Source organism: Trichoderma asperellum, chromosome 1 (assembly GCF_020647865.1).
Source record: "Trichoderma asperellum chromosome 1, complete sequence".
NCBI classification, from domain to species: domain Eukaryota; kingdom Fungi; phylum Ascomycota; class Sordariomycetes; order Hypocreales; family Hypocreaceae; genus Trichoderma; species Trichoderma asperellum.
The window spans coordinates 5,900,867-5,919,925 of NC_089415.1; the positions used below are offsets into that span (position 1 = coordinate 5,900,867).

At 51.0% G+C, this 19,059-nt stretch overlaps 6 protein-coding genes across 6 annotated transcripts; 4 read left to right on the forward strand and 2 right to left on the reverse strand.

Moving 5' to 3' along the window:
- Positions 1–69: 69 nt before the first annotated feature.
- Positions 70–1,045, reverse strand: TrAFT101_001835 (uncharacterized protein). The gene is made up of 3 exons (XM_024902398.2): positions 745–1,045; positions 520–687; positions 70–458 (listed from the first exon to the last, which is right to left on the reverse strand). Exons 1-3 carry the CDS (start codon positions 1,003–1,005, stop codon positions 396–398), a joined length of 492 nt encoding a protein of 163 aa, XP_024762956.1. The 5' UTR covers positions 1,006–1,045; the 3' UTR covers positions 70–395.
- A 126-nt stretch (positions 1,046–1,171) lies between these two features.
- TrAFT101_001836 (uncharacterized protein) lies at positions 1,172–2,467 on the forward strand. Its single transcript, XM_024901798.2, has 2 exons — positions 1,172–1,754; positions 1,823–2,467. The coding sequence occupies exons 1-2, from the start codon at positions 1,314–1,316 to the stop codon at positions 2,153–2,155; spliced, it is 774 nt and encodes a 257-aa protein (XP_024762957.1). The 5' UTR covers positions 1,172–1,313; the 3' UTR covers positions 2,156–2,467.
- A 1,587-nt stretch (positions 2,468–4,054) lies between these two features.
- On the reverse strand, positions 4,055–4,636 carry TrAFT101_012000 (uncharacterized protein). The gene has a single exon (XM_066129438.1). It carries the CDS (start codon positions 4,536–4,538, stop codon positions 4,203–4,205), a length of 336 nt encoding a protein of 111 aa, XP_065982545.1. The 5' UTR covers positions 4,539–4,636; the 3' UTR covers positions 4,055–4,202.
- Positions 4,637–5,910: 1,274 nt separating this feature from the next.
- Positions 5,911–7,872, forward strand: TrAFT101_001837 (uncharacterized protein; the record flags this gene model as incomplete). The annotated part of the gene is made up of 3 exons (XM_024909615.2): positions 5,911–6,171; positions 6,359–7,213; positions 7,267–7,872. 3 exons carry the CDS (start codon positions 5,911–5,913, stop codon positions 7,870–7,872), a joined length of 1,722 nt encoding a protein of 573 aa, XP_024762958.2.
- A 149-nt stretch (positions 7,873–8,021) lies between these two features.
- On the forward strand, positions 8,022–9,444 carry TrAFT101_001838 (uncharacterized protein; the record flags this gene model as incomplete). The annotated part of the gene is made up of 2 exons (XM_066126443.1): positions 8,022–8,901; positions 8,978–9,444. The coding sequence occupies 2 exons, from the start codon at positions 8,022–8,024 to the stop codon at positions 9,442–9,444; spliced, it is 1,347 nt and encodes a 448-aa protein (XP_065982546.1).
- A 1,544-nt stretch (positions 9,445–10,988) lies between these two features.
- Positions 10,989–17,329, forward strand: TrAFT101_001839 (uncharacterized protein). Its single transcript, XM_024909614.2, has 5 exons — positions 10,989–11,339; positions 11,646–12,499; positions 12,615–15,340; positions 15,407–16,154; positions 16,224–17,329. Exons 2-5 carry the CDS (start codon positions 12,256–12,258, stop codon positions 16,877–16,879), a joined length of 4,374 nt encoding a protein of 1,457 aa, XP_024762959.2. The 5' UTR covers positions 10,989–11,339; positions 11,646–12,255; the 3' UTR covers positions 16,880–17,329.
- Positions 17,330–19,059: the final 1,730 nt, after the last annotated feature.

Genomic DNA, 19,059 nt, shown 5'->3' on the forward strand with positions numbered 1-19,059 from the left:
TAGACGCCAACATTAGTGGGGTTGGTGCAACCTCATTGCTTGAAATAGAATTCTACAGCCTTGAGCCGCCCGTTACGCTACAAGTTTTAAATAGACAGAAGGCTATGTGCTATATTAGGAAAAAGGAAGAGCGAAGGATCAAGATGAAGATGCTATATATTTCTCATTCATGTTGTGGGCGGCATGTCATTGGCGCTATGCCTCAGGGATATAGGCGCTTATACATGCCGCGTTGCAACATCTGGCGCCTCACACAGAATTTTAGGCGCAATGTAACTCTTATTTCTCTCTGTTTTGATTCTTCATAACTATACAAATAACTCGTGAACCAGCCCAAGGACTATCTATGACCGGAAGCTTAATAACACCAAATTCCCTCCCCCAGTTGGATAAGTCTATTTTAAGGGGTAGGAAGTCTCCGGAAGAGATTCGAGGTGTTTTCGGTGGTGCTCGTTGGCCTATTTTGCTGTCAGTATTCTCCTAGTCTTCCATTGGTTCGCATGGATCAGTCGAGCATACAAAAGGAGTTCCACAGTAGTTGCAGGAAGCGATCTCCGGCTTATCGGTGTTGATAAAGATTCTGGGATGACCAGCAGCACCGCCGCCGCCATTGCATGATACAATTCGGTCGTGAGTCCATGTAACGGGCACCTTGTGTACCAACTCCATGGCTGAATAAGGTTGGGGCTGCGAGCATATCAGATTTTCATTTCTCGTATAGCAATTCTCGGCTGGTGTTTATACCTGAAGGCTGAAATCTGTCTGTTCGAAACGGGGGCCTGTCATGGCCGTAGATCGGGGCTTCTGGCTTCGAGACCAGACGGCGGCGCGGTTGGGAGCCTGGCCGATAGCTTTTGCGTCGGTTTCCAGCACAGCGGCCGTTTCGCTGGTAGAGGTAACGGGTGTAGGAGCTTCGAGTCGGCGAGCAGAGGTGGCAAAAGTGCGGCTCGATGCGCGCAGGTTGCGCGTCAACGTTTGGACCGCTCGCAATTGAGACGACGCCATGGCTGTGATGAGATTGTGCTGTCTGGACCCGAAGCCGAGCAGTACGCTTGTCTAGAGTTGAAGTCGGACATGGAGGTGGGTTGGACGAGACAGCGGAACAAATATTTTCCGAGATCGTCGGATATCTTCCGCTAGTCGCGGGTCGCATACTATCGACAAGCTTAGCTCTACTTAACTTTTTTCTAGAGCCTCTTATTAGAAAGCATATAATATCAATCCAAGCCCGTTTCCGCTGTACGAATCGCCTTACGAAACAATTGCGACTAGGAAACAAGTGAAAGTAGTTCCCACACAGATATACCACAAACATGGCTCCAGACACGCCTAAAGGGGTCTCTTCGAGACTCTTAACGATGAAATTCATGCAACGAGCTGTTGCATCGGCTTCATCGTCGCCACAAGCAGATGACAGCTCTCAATCTTCGAAAAAACGAAAGTTGAAACACCCAGCGGCCACCGCAGCAGAAGAAAGAGTTAGCGCATTGATCGACCAAGCATCGATCAAGGCAGCGCTTGAAGATCAAGAGGCGAAGCGACAGGCAGCGCTTGCCCAACACACCGCGAGCGGCGCGCATTGGGTTTTGAATACAAAGCTGGACAAATTGAATACCAGCGCGCCTTCAAAGCCTTCTCTGAACGTTGTCTATGTTGGCTACGGAGATATCGATTCAGATGACGAGTCTGGCGGCGAAGACGCCGCGCAGAGTGGACGGACTTCGACGCGAAAGCCCAAGGAAGTCGAAGATCAAGTATGTTCACAGGCTCCCTCCCATTGAGGTTTAAGCTATGCCTTTGTCCTTTAACTGACCGCTAGCAGAAACCCACTTCCGAGAGAGAAGACGACTCAAACGATGAATCATCTAGTGATGGCGGGGATTCGACTTTAAAGCGCAAAGAAAGACATTCAGATGCTGGAGACGGCTCAAGTCGCTCTCGCTCACAATCGCGGCCGAGAACTAGAATCAACGACGAAAGTAAAAGGGCCAAAGACTTCCGTGAAAAGCGAAAGAAGAAGGAGCTTTCACTGAACAAGATCACCTCCATATCATCTGGGGGTGCTAGCAGCTCAGCCTCCTCTGCATGCTACATCTGCAAGCAGCCTGGACATAAGGCCGCTAACTGTCCCAAAGGTGGCTCCAAGCGATCATGAACGCTTTTTTTTTTTTTTTTTTTTTACACTCCTGAACCTTGTAAAACTTCTTATCCCTATACGTACGACTTATACGCACCCTATCGATATGGGGAAACGTAATCCTTTCACGAATACTGAGGCATCCCCTCTGATTTATACCCGATTCACTATAGACGAATGTTTGCTGATCCCGCATGCATCAACCATGATTTCCCTTTTATTTAAAAGCATCTGGTTATCCCACATAGAATAGCAGAGCGTTTTCAATACTAAACGCCGCCAAAGTAATAGAAAAGCACATATTTTGCGGCATCGTTCGCATAGCATGTCAAGATCCTGTACCTTCTTCCGTATTTGATACCTATCCTCAAACTCATTAATTGTAAAATCTTGATAATGTACGTTCTTTGATACTTGCGCCAACCCATGCAGCTGTAAACAGGCGTAGCCTTTAGCTGAAGACCCCTAACTCGGATGACACGAGATGAAGTAGTCTCTGACTCCACATGCCATACTCGGCCTGCTGCAGAAGATGAGATTGCGGGCAGCTACAAGTACCTATATTGAGGCTCGGCTAATGTCTCAACTACTAAGCCGTACCCCGTACAGAATATCATAAACTCCCTGCCATGGCCAGGAGGCTGAAATAACATGCAGCCTGGTGGGATGGGAGGCCCAATCACAGAGCTGCGACCTATTTCTTCTATCACATATCGTACACACATGCATATCACATATTGCGGGAGCGATGAGTAATTGGCGACATTTTACAGGATACTGAGCTTTTTTATGTCCCATCATAGATACGAAGTACTACCCCGTATCATGCATGACTTTTGTATTTGTCTACGAAAGAGCTCCGAAGTGGGCGCATTTCGATCTCACGTATGCGGAGACATACATGGAGAGAGTAGCCAAGTGCCTTGGATATAAAGGCTTGGGAAAACTAGAGTAAGCCAGGCTTGGCAATGAAGCAAGGCTAGTCTGTCGAGTACAACATTATCCCAAACTCTGCTTCTACAACTGATAGTCACCGGCAGTGCATCCTGTCCAGCCTCTTCACAACTCAAAGACTCAGCCATGAGGTAGCGATACGCTTCTCTTTCGGGAACGTCGCCGGTACACGGGAGAGGGTCCGGTATATGCGCCCATCGCACACTTTGATCTATTAATGCCCTCTCTTATATAATGTCGTACGTTCTGTACAACCATGTGTGCTCTGGACAGGCTATTTGCGGGGTCTGTTAGCATGATCCTTCGTTGACAACTTGCAGAGACGAATCCACCGCGATTGATACTCAACGAGCTTCGTCCGTCGGAGGCGCACACAGACACCTGCTACAAGCGCTTAGATTGACCACTGGCCGCCCGCAGGAGGATTGCCTATATATTACACACATGCATATGGAATGCATTCGCGAGTACGTTACCCCAGGCCTAATATTCGACCATTATTAATTAACCTCCCCGCCATATGCCATATAAATGAAAATGGGAGCGAGTATGGCGTGCCACCGCTACACCCAGGCTTAGCTGGGACGCTTCTGTGGAGAGGCCAATAGTTGCTGAGGTTGCTGAGGGGGAATAGAGCTTGTTTAGCTCAGACGAAGCTATTGGCCTTGGATTTGGTCACCGCTGTGTCAGAACTCGACGGTGCCACCCTCGCCAGAGCCAAAAGTGCGAGTGAGCACACGATCAATACTACATGGAGCATACTACATGGAGCAAGGCTCTCATTAGAGATCTTAGACTATACGCGTCTTGGGGCACATGAATGGCGCATGTTCCCCAAGAGTTGCCCGCTGGCGGTGGAGCTGCGGGCACCACACAGAAAGACTCTGAGATGCCTCACGCAAACCAAGGGCCTTGGTGTTCCCCCACGATAGCCGATGCTCGGGACGATAACCCTGATGGGCCGGCGGCACTTCAGTCCCGTGGAATCATCGACGTGTCAAATGTCCATGTTCGGGTAATGGTATGGACTTGTCCGTTATGCAAGACCACGGCCTAAGCTCACCTCACCGACCCAAGTAAGCAGATCAGATCGAAACCCTGACGTTCATGTTTAGCGCGCCCCTCTATACGGAGTCAGTCCAAAACAAATCCGTGGCCGACGAGCCCAGAGGAAACGGGTATCAACTTGAGTTTCATCTGGTCTAATACCTAGGCTATTAACTTGCGGCTGATAGCTCCCCGCTATTGCCATGCCATAAAGCGCCACCAGCAGCGAGGCCTTGTGATGGATCACAACCAAGAGCTCACGGGTCTCAAGCCATGCCTTGCCCAACGCCAGAATCTTGCCTTGATAGTCTCCGTCATCAGCTATAATCTCTAACCAAGCGAAATTCTCATGCCCGCACTGAGCGAATAGCGGAGCCGAAGTAGAGGATTGGAGGAACATACCCACTCCCGAGTCCGCACTTGAACTGTTCTAACACCATCGATGGTGGGAACGAGACGGGGATCATCCCTCCACACCCCTTGCAGGATCACGCAGAACCTCCGTGCGAGCCTTGGGATTGGCGAGCGACCTCTCCTCGTCTGTCCTCCGCTCTGCGTCTCAAGCGGAAGCGACTGACCGTGTACGGTCGAACCAAACACCGACAACCGTTGTGTCACCTCATCCCGAGCACGGCCCCAGCAAACAACGAGCGGCATTGACCTGCTGGCCCATGATTCGTGGCCAGTAAATGCCTGATGGCAGCATTTTTAGCTTCGTCTTGGCTTTTGCGTAGTACCGGCCGAGTCTAAGAAACGGATCCTTGCTGGTATGGCATACCATATGCGCATACTTGGACCAACTGTTCTAGTACTTTGTAGCAGCAGCCACGATCATGGCTCGCCTGGGCAGTTTGGTCACCGCTTGGAGGAGCAATTGGCCGCTTGGAGGAGCTTCGCGCAGCTCAACGTGAGCGCAGCTTCGGGTGAAGCTGTAATTTGTAAAATACAGACACGGACCAAAGATCTAACACAAATCGTTGTAAAACAGCTAAATTTTGACTTTGGGTTACCCAATGCGTAGCCCTGCCAGGTTTTCTCCGGCTTATAGCGGTGCCGGGGGGGACCTTGAGGGACCAGCTACACACAAAGTATGAAAGAGGAGCTCGCCAGCTGTTTGCATCATGGACTCCTTTGAGCAGATAAGCATCAGAGCTTTCCCAGCAACCTGCGCCGCCAGGTACTTCTATAAGCTTCCAGGCACCTGGCAAACACGCAATCAGCAAAGCCAGCTCGTTTATGCCCAGCTCGCGCCCGGATTGCTCTTGTACGCAGAGATTTGAGACACTTGCTCCAGGCTCACGCCGCCATCAAAGACCAACGCCAGACTCGGAATACACATTGGTGCCATCGTCTTGCTTCAGAGGTGAGGGACAGGACCTCGGTCGTTTCGCCACCAGAACAGCCGGCATCTGATCCAAGACTTGCCTAAAAACTCGTCTAACCTGGCTTCACATCGACGAAATCCGCCCGACGACAGAGATTACCATTACGTCCGTCCAATCCTACGAAGCAGCTGAGCTCCAGCAACTCCCTACGACAGACGAACCGCCTGCACCTAAAGAAGGTGGCGCCCCCACTACTGGCGAGCTTCAACAAACGCGGGTCTCGATCAGTCAGCCCGCCGCCACCTACAAAAAACATCAACCTGTACAATCCCTGAGCTGTGCGTCGTCGAGCATCCTCTCCTTTTTCCCGCCGAGGCTCGTCGCTGCTCATTCGCTGTGATTGCTGTTGGTACTCGCACGCCGCTCTTCGCAAAGCCGCCCCCCGCAATGCCCGCGCATGTGCCGGCGCCGGTCAAGGCTGAGGCCCAAGCCCCCAGCCGCCATTCGCCGGTTGAGATCCTCACGGACAGCCTGGAGAAGCCGTCGCTAGACGACCGCGAGTACAGGGTCATCCGCCTGGAGAATGAGCTCGAGGCGCTGCTGGTGCACGATCCGGAGACAGACAAGGCCAGCGCTGCGCTCGACGTCAACGTCGGCAACTTCAGCGACGAGGATGGAATGCCAGGCATGGCACACGCAGTCGAGCATGTAAGCCGTGCCGTTTCCCCTGCTTTGTTCTGTCGCTTGTCTCCTGTTTCCTGCCTTGTTTGATTGTCCTTGGTCTTCTTCTTCTCGTCCTGCAATTGCTGCTTCTCTCCCCTCCTTTTTCTTTTCTAATCATGCTTTTAACGCTTTGTGCTGTAATCCTGGTGGGCTGACGTCGGAGTAATGCTAGCTCTTGTTCATGGGCACCAAAAAGTTCCCCATCGAGAATGAGTACGGCCAGTATCTCTCTGCCAATTCCGGCAGCTCCAATGCGTATACAGCCTCCACATCGACCAATTACTACTTCGACGTAGCAGCCAAGCCAGCCAATGACGAAAATCCGTCGGCTACCAATCCTTCGCCACTCCGCGAGGCTCTCGACCGCTTTGCGCAGTTCTTTATTGAACCGCTTTTCTTATCTAGCACCTTGGACAGAGAGCTTAAAGCCGTTGACTCGGAGAACAAGAAGAATCTGCAGAATGACACCTGGCGTCTCCACCAGCTCGACAAATCGCTGTCAAATCCAAAGCACCCTTATTGCCACTTTTCTACCGGCAACCTAGAAGTGCTAAAGACGATCCCAGAAGCCAGTGGCATCAATGTCAGAGACAAGTTTATTGAATTCCACGCGAAGCACTACTCCGCCAATCGCATGAAGCTTGTTATTCTAGGCCGGGAACCTCTCGATGTGCTCCAGGACTGGACTGTTGAGTTCTTCTCTGGTATCGCTAACAAACGTTTAGCTCCAAACCGATGGACGGAGGAGCTTCCCTTCCGTGAAAATGACATTGGCGTCCAGTGGTTCGCAAAGCCGGTGATGGACACCAGAGAGCTGAATCTCAGCTTCCCCTTCATTGACGAGGAAGATTTATACAAGTCTCAGCCGAGCAGGTACTGCTCTCACCTCATTGGCCATGAAGGTCCCGGCAGTATCATGTCGTATATCAAAAACAAGGGCTGGGCCAATAGCTTATCTGCCGGCGCTTACCCAATCTGCCCCGGCACACCCGGTGTCTTTGAAGTGCAGATCCGATTGACGGAAGAGGTAAGCTTAGAATCCATATTCTAGGATGATGTACTCTAACAGTAAAACTACAGGGACTTAAAGTATATCCTCAAATTGTCAACATCTTTTTCCAGTACATCGCCCTCTTGCGTGAAGCCTCCCCACAGGAATGGATTTTCGAGGAGCAAAAAGGCATGGCCGACGTGGACTTCAAATTTAGGGAGAAAACCCCTGCCAGCCGATTCACGAGCAGAGTTAGTTCTGTGATGCAGAAGCCTCTGCCGCGAGAGTGGCTGTTGAGTGCCCACAGCCGCCTGCGAGTTTTCGATGCAGGACACATTGAGCAGGCCTTATCCAAGATTCGACCAGAGAATCTCCGTCTTGCTGTAGTATCACGCACTTTCCCCGGCAATTGGGACAAGAAAGAAAAGTGGTACGGCACAGAATACTCATACGAGAAAATCCCGGAGGATGTGATGGAGGACTGGAAACGTGCCATCAACACCCCTAGCCAGCAGCGACTGCCACAGTTGCATCTGCCTCACAAGAACAGCTTCATCCCTAACAAGCTTGAGGTGGAAAAGAAGGAAGTGCCAGAGCCTGCATTGGCCCCCGAATTCTGCGAAATGACGCAGAGGCCCGAACTTGGTGGAAAAAAGACGATACGTTCTGGGTACCCAAGGCAAACGTCATTGTGAGCCTAAAGAACCCTCTCATCTACGCCTCTGCACAAAACAGCGTTAAGGCTAGACTTTTTACAGAGCTAGTACGAGATGCCTTGGAAGAGTACTCCTATGACGCGGAACTTGCAGGTCTTGAGTATACCGTATCGCTGGATTCTCGAGGCATGTTCCTCGATATTTCGGGATATAACGATAAGCTTCTACTTCTCCTTAAGAAGGTTACCTCTACGTTGCGAGATATCGAGATCAGGGATGATCGATTTGCCATCGTTAAGGAGCGTCTTACTCGCGGCTATGACAATTGGCAGCTTCAGTCTTCATATCAGCAAGTGGGAGATTACACATCCTGGCTAAACGCAGAATGTGACTACCTGGTAGAAGAACTTGCTGTAGAGCTGCGAGAGGTCACCGCAGATGATATTCGGCAGTTCCAGAAGCAAATGCTAGCTCAGATGTATACTGAGGTCTATGTACATGGAAATATGAGCAAGAGCGACGCACTTGATGCGACAGAGGTGGTTGAATCTACCCTCAAGCCGCGCGTGCTGTTCAGGTCTCAATGGCCCATCATTCGCTCACTCATCTTGCCCCCAGGATCAAATTACGTTTACAAGAAGACGCTGAAGGACCCGGCAAACGTCAACCACTGCGTGGAGACGTGGCTCTATGTGGGCGACAGAGGTAACCGAAGTATTCGCGCGAAAACTCTCCTAATCGATCAGATGATGCATGAACCCGCCTTTGACCAGCTCAGGACAAAAGAGCAGCTTGGGTACATTGTCTTCGCCAGTATCCGTAACTTTGCCACAACATGTGGTTTCCGCTTCCTGATTCAAAGCGAGAGGACTCCCGACTACCTGGACAGACGTATCGAGGCATTTTTGGTCCGATTTGGGGAAAGCCTGCAGAAGATGACGGAGGCTGAGTTTGAGGGTCATAAACGAAGCTTGATTATCAAGAGACTTGAAAAGTTGCGAAACCTGGATCAAGAGACTTCAAGGCACTGGGCCCAGATATCTAACGAGTATTATGACTTTGAACAAGGTATGTCATTTATTGTTGTGCCTCGCTTCTAACGGTATACAGTATGCTAATATACGATTTTTTAAAAAAAAAACAGCCCAGCATGATGCTGCCAACACCAAGCTACTGACCAAGGCTGAAATGTTGGAGTTCTTTGATAAATACTTCAGCCCTTCCTCCAGCAGCCGAGCCCGCCTTTCAGTTCATCTATACGCTCGAGGATCTAGCGAATTGGATTCAAAGGTCGTAAATCTCCTAAAGAACCTAGGACTAAACGATGTTCCCAAAGAGAGCCGAGCAAGCCTTGACCTCCTAGAGGGACACCTTAAGACAGGACAGTCGGTTTCAGATGACCAGCGTTCAGCCCTGCTCTCTCAGGCCAAGGAGCTAGGACTTCCGCAGGCCTCCCCCGAGGCCGAAGCATCTAACGATGAGGTTTCAGCCATAGATGCGGCAATTGAGATCACTGATGGTCGACAATACAAGGCTGGCCTTCAGGTCAGCTCTGGTGCTCGTCCTGTTAAGGACCTCAAGGAATTTGAAGAGATCGATCCCAAGCTTTGAGGTGCTAAGGCATGTTGACGAATTACGATGAATTTTATACTGTCCAAAAGAAAAAGGGGGGGAACCTGATAGATGTTTGATGCTGCACACGCAAGGGGATTTCCTAGGGGAGGCTTTGAGGAAGCATTAACAGCAGGTAGATATATATTAGAGTTATTTTCTTTTTTTACGGTTGTATTGATTGGGAGAGAAGATGAGAGTGGCAGCTACCTGGGTTACTTGCTACCTGGGTTACCGCTGTGTGTCTGTGTTGGACTGGGTCTCTCTGATCTTTGAAGTGGATTTGCAGAACTTGTATAGCTAGAAAAATTACTGGGTTAAGATTACTTGCAGACGTGCTTCGTAGAGATCGTTATATTCTTGTTCCTGGCGCTATGCTGGGAAATGCAGCCCAAACATCCTAGAAGGTCAGTGTAAGTGCTTGTATCTACAGAGATACATCTCAGAACGATGTCGCGGCCGAATGTAAGGGATCTCTATGGTGTCTAGTGTAAAAGTGCCCAGGTGCGGAGAATGGGTACCAGATCTAAGACATTTGATTTTGAGATTCATGCTCATGTAGGGGATATGTATCTGCTACTTGCGTCGTGTTTTGTCGTTCGTCACCTGGAATGTGTACATACTGGGACTAATTCCCACAACGGCAGGCTGCTCTGATGTCGAGGCAACCAAAGGGCAAAGCGCTAGCAATCAGAACGAGTCGGGACCTGAAAATATTTGCACGCCGCCACGCAGCCAGTTGCCGGATCCGTTCTCGTTTGCCTCTACAGCGAGAAAAAGACGCCGGCAGCCGCCACAGTCCGTGCCCCTCGCAGCAAGTACGGTGCAGTGAGAGTGAGTGCGTGCAAGTTGGCGGTACCCACGATGGAGGTACCGCTACATTAATGAATTGGCAAGGCTGATCTCAGATTCCCAAGCTGAAATATATTTCCATATGCCTGAAAGAAGGAGCGTGAGGCTTACCTATGCAAGCCAAATAGTAGTAGTGCGTGTGTCAGAGTTGCCTTGCTGCAGTTACTCATGGAGACGCAGCAATGGGAAGGATTCCATTCGCATCGGTTTTGCCACTACCTTAGTAATTCTAGTAGTAGCTTAGTACTAGGTAGGTAGGCACTACAGGCACCTGATGCAACCTGGTGCTGGAGAGGTCAGCAAGTCAGGCAAACGCAAAGGGAACATGTACTCAAGGTACCTAAATACATAGGTACTATACCTAGGGCCACGGCAGTTCAACTGCAGGCGTCTATTAGGGCCGTGCGCGGGGCTCTCAGTGCGCTGGCCGTCATTCCTGGGCTTCTGAGTGGGCAGCTGGGCTTGGTGCGGTGGGGTTTTGGGGGTTTTTCTCGCCTCGCTGCAGCTACAGCGCGGAGAGCCATTGAAATCCCAGCATCAACCCATCATTTTTTTTTTCCTCAGGCGGTTACGGGTCTCTCTCCTGGAGCGCATCCGCGAGGCAGCCGCGAGCTATCCGCTAGCTCTTCTTCTAACCCTGGGCCTCTTTTCTTCTTCTGTTTTGGATGGGGCTCACTGCTGGTTTTTATTTTTGTATTTTTTTTTTTTCTCCCACAGCTTCCCTGCTGCTGACCCAAACAACAGTGCGCTATCCGGTGCCTGATTCGCTGCTTAGTTACGTATAAAACGGGGCCCTTAGGCTGATCTTGCTGTTCCTCTTTTGCTTTGGCTTAACTTTTTTTTTTCCCTTCCCGTTATTCACTTCTTTTTCTCTTTTCTCTGGTCTTCCCTTTTTTTTGTTTTTTATTTAGTTTTCCTAGCTGGAACAGCCTAGCAGCAGAACCTGCAGGCACGAGCAGGCCATATAAGCAGGCCACGTACCATCTTGGCTGCGGGCATCTCGATAGCCGTGTCATCTTCCCCAGCTGCAACTCCAGGTTCAGGTACGGAGCATAGATCACACACACCACCACACACTCCCAGGCCGGTGTCAGGCACAAGACACACTGCACTATGCCCAGTCCAGCGGTCAGAAGCCACGCCCAGCTCATGCCGTGCGATGGATCTACGCGGAGTCATTCGCATCTGCTGGCTGACGCTGGGCTGCTCTGCTCCGGCTGCCCCTTCTCACCACCTACAACACAGTGCTGTGTCTTACTAGCGCTGCTGCATGTGGCCGTGACGTCTTTTTTTTTGCCCCTGCTTGACTTTGTACTGTCCAGAAATAGCTGACAGCGAGACCCACACAGCCCGTCAAAACACCGCCAACCCACGAAACAAACGCCCGCCTCCACTGCCCCGATGTCCGGTGCCCTGGCCGTTCTTTTGTCTACTGGCTGATTCTATCAACCCCTCGAACGACGAGCGTCTAGATGCAAGGCCATCCCCATCGCCTCCCTCTTCGACTCGACTCTCCCCCCGTTCTCCCCAGAGCTGCCCGGGCAGCTCACTATCAAGACGTCTTCCTCAAAGAAGAGAAAGCTTGCCCGTCCCTTGACGATTGATCTTGACGCCCACTCGCCATCGCCAGACACCGCCATCCCCTCGTGCGAGCCCGACGACGACGCCGCCCTCTCCTTTTCCGCTACGCCCATAGCCTCCGGGCTTGAAGCGCCGCAGTACGTCCGTGCCGGCTCCATCCCAGCATCCAGCGTCCCCCCGCGGCTCCAGACCCAGGCCCAGACCCAGCTCAGCTCATCCCTCGTGTCTGCCGACTACGCCTCGTCCGTTGCCTCGTCTCCCGGCACGTCCAACTGCCCTGATCCGTCTGTTGAAAGTGAAAGAGGAGGAGACGACGCAGGCTCTGTGCGCACCTACGACAGGAGCCAATCACCGTACCTCATCTCCAGGCGGGCCATTATGAATGGCGATGCTGATCTGCCTCAACGTTCATCATCCCCACTGAAGCGACGAGCATCCAGCATGGATCCCGAAACCACAACAAACAAGAACGGCGATGCTGCCGTTAATGGCAGTGCCGAGGACGTAGAGATGACATCGTCATCCGTCCCCTCGACGGAACTGCCCCGCGCTATGAGCGTTGACATCGTTGAAGTCTCAGATCCCAAATCGTCAACCAACGGCACCGATTTCCCTACTCAGCGTAAGTCCCTTTCCGAGAGAGAGAGAGAGAGAGAGAGAGAGATTCCCAAGATGAGAGGCAAGGAGAAGTACGAATCCAGTTTCAAGATTGCTAATGCAAGACTTTTCTTTAATAGCTGCTCCCCTTCCCTCTCTCACCGAACAAGTCAAAATAATTGAGACGCTTCTCAAAGCTGCGGCAGATTCGCTACCAAAGGAGGGCGATAAAGCCTATCTTGTATCGCGTACATGGGTGGATAAGGCGTTGTCCCTGCGTTCGGGCAAGACGGATACCACCGAGGCATCATTGGGCCCAATCGACAACTCAGACATCATCGAGGAAGTCCTCCAAGAGCCGGGCCGTGAAGACTTCATTCGCCTCAAACCTGGACTTGATCAGCAATCATTCGAGCTCTTCCCCGAAGACGCATGGAAATTGGTCATGGACTGGTATGGCCTCGAACAGGGACAAAAACCTATAGTCCGGACGGCTATCAATACTGCTGCCGATGCGCAATCTGCCTCTGAGATCGTATTTGAGCTCCATCCCCCAATTTTCCGAGTGCATCGCGTCTGGTCTGAACTCAGTCCACTACCCATTGAGTCGTCTCTCAAAGCCGATAATCCACCTCCTCTTGCTATTGCCAGAAGTCGCAAGTACCGTGCCCAGACCTTCATCAAAGATATAAAGAAACTTGCCGGTGTCCCGATTGACCGCAAGATTCGGCTATGGGTGGTCAATTCAGAGCAGCTTGGCACAACCAATGCCCAGCCTCAAGCTGCCCTGACAACACCTCCTGATTCTCCTGGCCGCGACCAAGATGCGAATGGAGGCGAAAACTCCCCTTGGTCACACTTACTCGTTGACGTAGCGGCTTTTGGTGCTGCTAGGGACGCCAGACGATTAGCAACACTCGAAGATCAAACCGTAAATCCTAATTACAATGGTTCTGCCACTATCCAGCATTTTGAGTTGGTGACGGACCAGGCCCTAATTGTTGATGAGCTGGTCGATAAGGGAGTATGGGTGAGTATTTGTACGAGCCGATCAATTCTTGACAAGGCAATGCCCACGCGGACCAACAACACCGCATTGTCCAAGTCATTTAGCAACCGAAGCAGCCCCAGCTCTTCAGATGGGCCTGCCACTCGTGGCAGGATGCAGAAGAAGAAGAATGGCCGGAGCTTGGGCGCTGTGGGCTTGCATAACCTCGGAAACACTTGCTACATGAACTCAGCGCTGCAGTGCGTGCGTAGCGTGGAAGAGTTGACAAAGTACTTTCTTACAGAGGCATACGCAACTGAACTCAACAAATCCAACCCGCTTGGCTACAACGGGAAAGTAGCTATGGCGTACAACGGGTTGCTTAGAGAGATCTATGATGAGGGTAGAGGATCGGTAAGCCCTCGGGATTTCAAGAACACTGTTGGCCGCTGCCGCAGCACCTTTGCTGGCTGGGGTCAACAAGACTCGCAGGAGTTTCTTGGCTTCCTTCTTGATGCTCTTCAGGAAGACCTTAGCCGTATCAAGAAGAAGCCTTACATCGAAAAGCCAGATTCTACAGATGACATGATCAATAACCCCGAAGCAATCAAGGAGATGGCAGATAAAGTTTGGGACATCACCAGAAAGCGAGATGATTCTATTATCGCCGACCTTTTCACGGGCATGTACAAGTCAACTCTCAAGTGCCCTGAGTGCGGTAAAATTAGCATCACATTCGACCCTTTCAACAACCTGACTCTGCCCTTGCCTGTCGAGAATATGTGGTCCAAGACGGTCAAATTCTTTCCTCTCAACGACGTCCCTGTCATGTTTGAGGTTGAGCTGCCCAAGCATAGTTCCATCGAGTCCCTCAAGCTATTTTTATCAATTCGCACGGGCGTACCAGCAAATCGCATCATGGGTGCTGAAGAGTTTAAGGATCGTTTCTTCAAAATTTATGATAACAGCGGTGATATCTCTGAAGAGATTGGAGCATCCGATATTGCAGCATTCCATGAGTTGGAGGCAGTACCTACCAACTGGCCTGCTAAGGGCATTCAGAAGAAGCCTCGCTCCATGTTGGATCTGGACGACACTCCGCCTGACGCCGCCGATGAGTGGAATAGCGATCCACGATATGAGACAATGGTGGTCCCAGTTTTCCACCGACGACCATTTATCACTGGCAGAGGGCCCGAGGGTACGTCTCCTCCGCACTTCATCACTCTGACGAGGGAAGAGGCGTCAAGCTACGAAGATATCAAGCGTAAAGTTTTGGAGAAGGTATCAACTTTTTCCACATGGTCAAAGTTTTCTCTTGCCCAGCAACTGGACCCTGAAAGCCCAGAAAACACAGAGTCGGACATCGTCATAACTAACGCTTCTGATGCCGACTCATCTGGGGACAGTAAGGTTGTTGCCAAATCTGTTGAGGGAGAAGACGATATGGTCGACGTGGCTATGAAGGATGCTCGCAGCAGTGCTAGTGCCATGCCCCCTCCCGAGCTCCCTCTGCCTCATCAACCACAGCTTCTCCGCCGTTTCAATGCCCAACGTCCCAAGTTTGTCCAGCCTGGGGAGTTCCTCGATCCTGAGCTGCAAGGTCTCTTTGAGCTGAGCTATTTTGCCAGTCAAACTGATGGTCCAGTGCCCACCGGCTGGGGAGTTGTTGACAATCACAAAACGCTTCCAAGACTTACGGACCGTATCCCGGAACCGCCGACCAAGGAGGAGGATGAACCAAGCCCTGAGAGCTGGAACAGCACGGCTTCTGGTAACGAGGACAGCAGCAACGAGGACGAGAGTCCACAGCCAGAGTCTCCGCAGACACGGATGATGGATGAATCCAGCGAAGATGAAGCCCTTCCTGGTGCTCGGGTAAGTCTCTCTCTTTGTATTAATTCATAAAGTGGTATCTTTTAGCTGACTCTTGATGATGCACAGCAGCTGGCTCGATCCGCTGTTAACAGAGTTCCTCAGAAGGGCAGTCGTAAGAAATTCAAGAATCATAAGGCGTATAACAAAAAGGGCAACAAGCGTCGTGACAAACAGATGCATGGCGGCAAGTTAGCAAACCGCTCGCCAGCTGTCGAGTCTGAACCGACACCTCCGGCAGTTGCTGATGGCGGCCCGTTAATCCGGCTTCACGAGGGTCTCGTGGTGGACTGGAGTGAGGAGGCTTGGGAAACTTTGTTTGGCTACACTGGAAAGAAACAGCACGAGGCACAGGGAGCCAAGACGTTCGCCGACCTGGAGACTATCAACGACCCTGCGCTCAAGATTAGCCAGAGGAAACGACAGACTCGTCGGTCCCGCGGCATCACCTTGGAGGAGTGTCTCGATGAGTTCGAGAGGGCCGAAGTCTTGTCAGAGCAAGACATGTGGTATTGCCCACGATGCAAGGAACACCGCAGGGCGAGCAAGAAGTTTGATTTGTGGAAGACACCAGACTACTTGATTGCACATCTCAAGCGATTTAGCAGCTCTGGATGGCGACGAGACAAACTGGACGTACTAGTCGATTTCCCCATCGAAGGGTTGGATCTCACCTCGAGAGTCATTCAAAAAGAGGATGGAAAAGAAGAGATTTACGATTTGATTGCTGTCGACGACCACTACGGAGGGTTGGGCGGAGGCCATTACACCGCGTACGCGAAGAACTTTGTAGATGGGCGCTGGTACAACTACAATGGTGAGAATCACAAAGACACACGTCCCGTGAAAGTGAGACGGAATAAGAGGCTAACTTTGAATAAACTAGATTCATCCGTTTCATCCGTTTCTGACCCCTCGTCGGTCGTGACGAGCGCAGCATACCTACTCTTCTACCGTCGCCGAACTCACGGTCATCTAGGGGGCCCGAGGTTTGGACAGATTTTTGAAAAGTACAACTCGGAAACGAGCGGAGACGACGGGAGTAATTCAAGCGAGGAGGACAACTTTATTCGCGGCTCGCCTTTAAAGGCCGGCGTCACTCGCACCGCGATCAAACCCCTTTCTGATTCCCACGACGGAGAAGTACCGCCATATGAAGAGGCCATTCGTAGCATCGAGGACGAAAGTTCAAACAGCTACCAAGCTGCTGGGCCAAAGTCTCTTGACTTGACGCAGAGTTGGAGTTTCAGCAGGCTCGATGGCAGTGGAGCTGAAGGATCTACGGCTGCAGACTATGCCAGCGATGACGCACAATTCAATTCGTCTGGCGACGAGCATGGCAGCTCGGGAGACTTCTTTGAAGCTGACACTCACATGACATCGGCTAGCTCTATTAAGGGAGATGCGGCAGGAGAAGTACCGTCACCGGCGGGAGCTCATGAGGACGTCTTGACTGTGCCTACCGGGGCTCCCAATTCCGATGACTCTGACGAGGTCGCCGAGATCCACTTGGAGGGCGACAAGACTGCCCGCGACGAGTGAAGTGACGACATCGCTGAAAGCCTGGTGCAAGACAGCTTGAGCTACGAATATGATTTCAACGACCATGGCACGTATATATATATATAGACACTTTATGTGATGAAACACGGGTTGCATGTCGAATGACTTTGGGAATTTCACCATGAACTGGGGGAGTAAAAGTGGAGGGAGTAAGGGGCATACACACACATGCACTGGACGTGTCGATAGAACTTAGATGACGATGATTATTATCCCGTCTGAAACCAGGCAGGACGGGCCGGCAACTAGCCGCATGAATTGACGATTGCATGTACAGAATATGCATTATGACGTCTTCGAATGGAAGACCAATAGCACAAAGTGTATAATCAGATACATATAGGTAGTATTCTCGCATAGCTCGATAAATCGAGAAAAGGTCCACTACATCTAGCTACCCATGAATGCTATAACACCATCTGTCACGGGCATTGGTGCAAAAAAAATGATATATCATATGCTTTTGCCCCCGGTGGCTGGCTGCTGCTTGTTTGGGCGATCTGGGGGAAGAGAAACAGGGATTTTATTTCTAGTTCTTTTCTTTTTTTGGTTTTGACAGGTGGATGAAGTAAAAGCAAGTCATTCGCGTGGAGCATCCGGAGAACGGGGCGCCACTACCAAGGCACTGAGCTTGGCTCTTACATGATACTGCAGCACACAATGCGTCTAGATTTCAAAGTGGTGGCGTAGAAGGGCATAGAGAGCTGTATGAAAGAGGTAAAACGATGTGCTAATTAAAGACTCGAGTCAAAGATATGACTAATGGTGATGTTTTGGGCCGGTGAGTGGGAAGTTTGCGATTCCTTTCAAGTATAATTGTAGGGTAAGACTACCACGTAATGGAAAGACTAAAGGTTTTCTCTCTAGCACTACTCGGAACTCGGAAGGGAGAGTCAATCATGATGCAGGACATACGATTCATTGCGTTCAGAGATTCTACCCCAACTGGGGAAAGAAAGAAAAAAAGAGTGGCGCGGACATATGTCGTTATCTGTCATTCTATGGATGGAATGGATGGATGGAGAGGCGAATTTTTACTAAGCAGATATAAAAAAGTGCCTGAGGAAGGGCAATTGTGTGCGTGTGCCTTTCTCTCTTCTGTGTAGTGCGCGCACACACTCGCTTGGGCTCACTCGGAGAAGGATCGGCTTTTTTCCTAGGCTGAAAAAAGGATCTGCAGCTTGGATTAAGCAAAGAAACGCCAGCCAGTCAGTGCGGGCAAAGGGGAGAGAAAAGGGGGGCTACTAAATGCTAGCTAGGTCGTAAGTGAACATCTAGAGCCTTGTGCTGTAGCGCCGTACGGGGTAAAAAGGCTTGTTCTGGCAACCAAGTGTGCAATCTGGAGGTCCATAATATGGAGCCCTTTGAAGAGATATTGCCGAACTTTTGAAAAAGCGGGCGGCGGGCTATATTCTAAAGAGAGAAAAGGGCAAAAAAGAGGGGAAAGAAGGGGGGGTTCGCATGTGTAGCGCAGATTGAGATTGAGATGTAAAGCATGGAGTCAATGCCGAGGCGATTGATTGATTGATTGATTGATTGATTGATGCTGGTGCTAAAGCTGATAAGCGAGCGCCTTTTTTTGCAATGACTGCGTCTCAAGCTGAGGGACTAGACTGTTACAAGAAAACTGGAACCCCGATAAGGTATTGGATGATTTGGTCATTTTCATTTTAGGCTTTGGATTTGCTCGTGTAGGTGCTAAGATATTGGCCCATTCGCGGGGCTCTGGTTAGTGAAAAGCAAGTTGGTCCTTATTTCTAATCAATGCCGGCGCTGCTGATAATTTCGCACGCGGGGATTGGACTGCATTGTATGGAGTACCTAGGAGGTATTGGGAGCGCGCAATGCAGGGCGATTGTGATGAGGGATGCGTGGTGCAGGCTGCGATGCAACGCCGCAGAAGCAGGGAAGCTAGCCCTGCCACGCCAGAGGGGCCGGATGGCGATTAGCCGGCTGGATAAGACGCTGCGACTGCCTGGGCGATGGGCTCAGAAAGCAGGGCCGTGGAATAGAACCACACGGTATCCGAATGCTTGACGGCGTGCTGAGCAGCAATTATAACTGGGGCAGGCTCCGACTCGCTCGATGGGATCGGGGTTCTCCGTAGTCCCGCGACAGCGCAGCGAATCGGGACAAGGCCTCTGCGCTGCGGAGAGCAG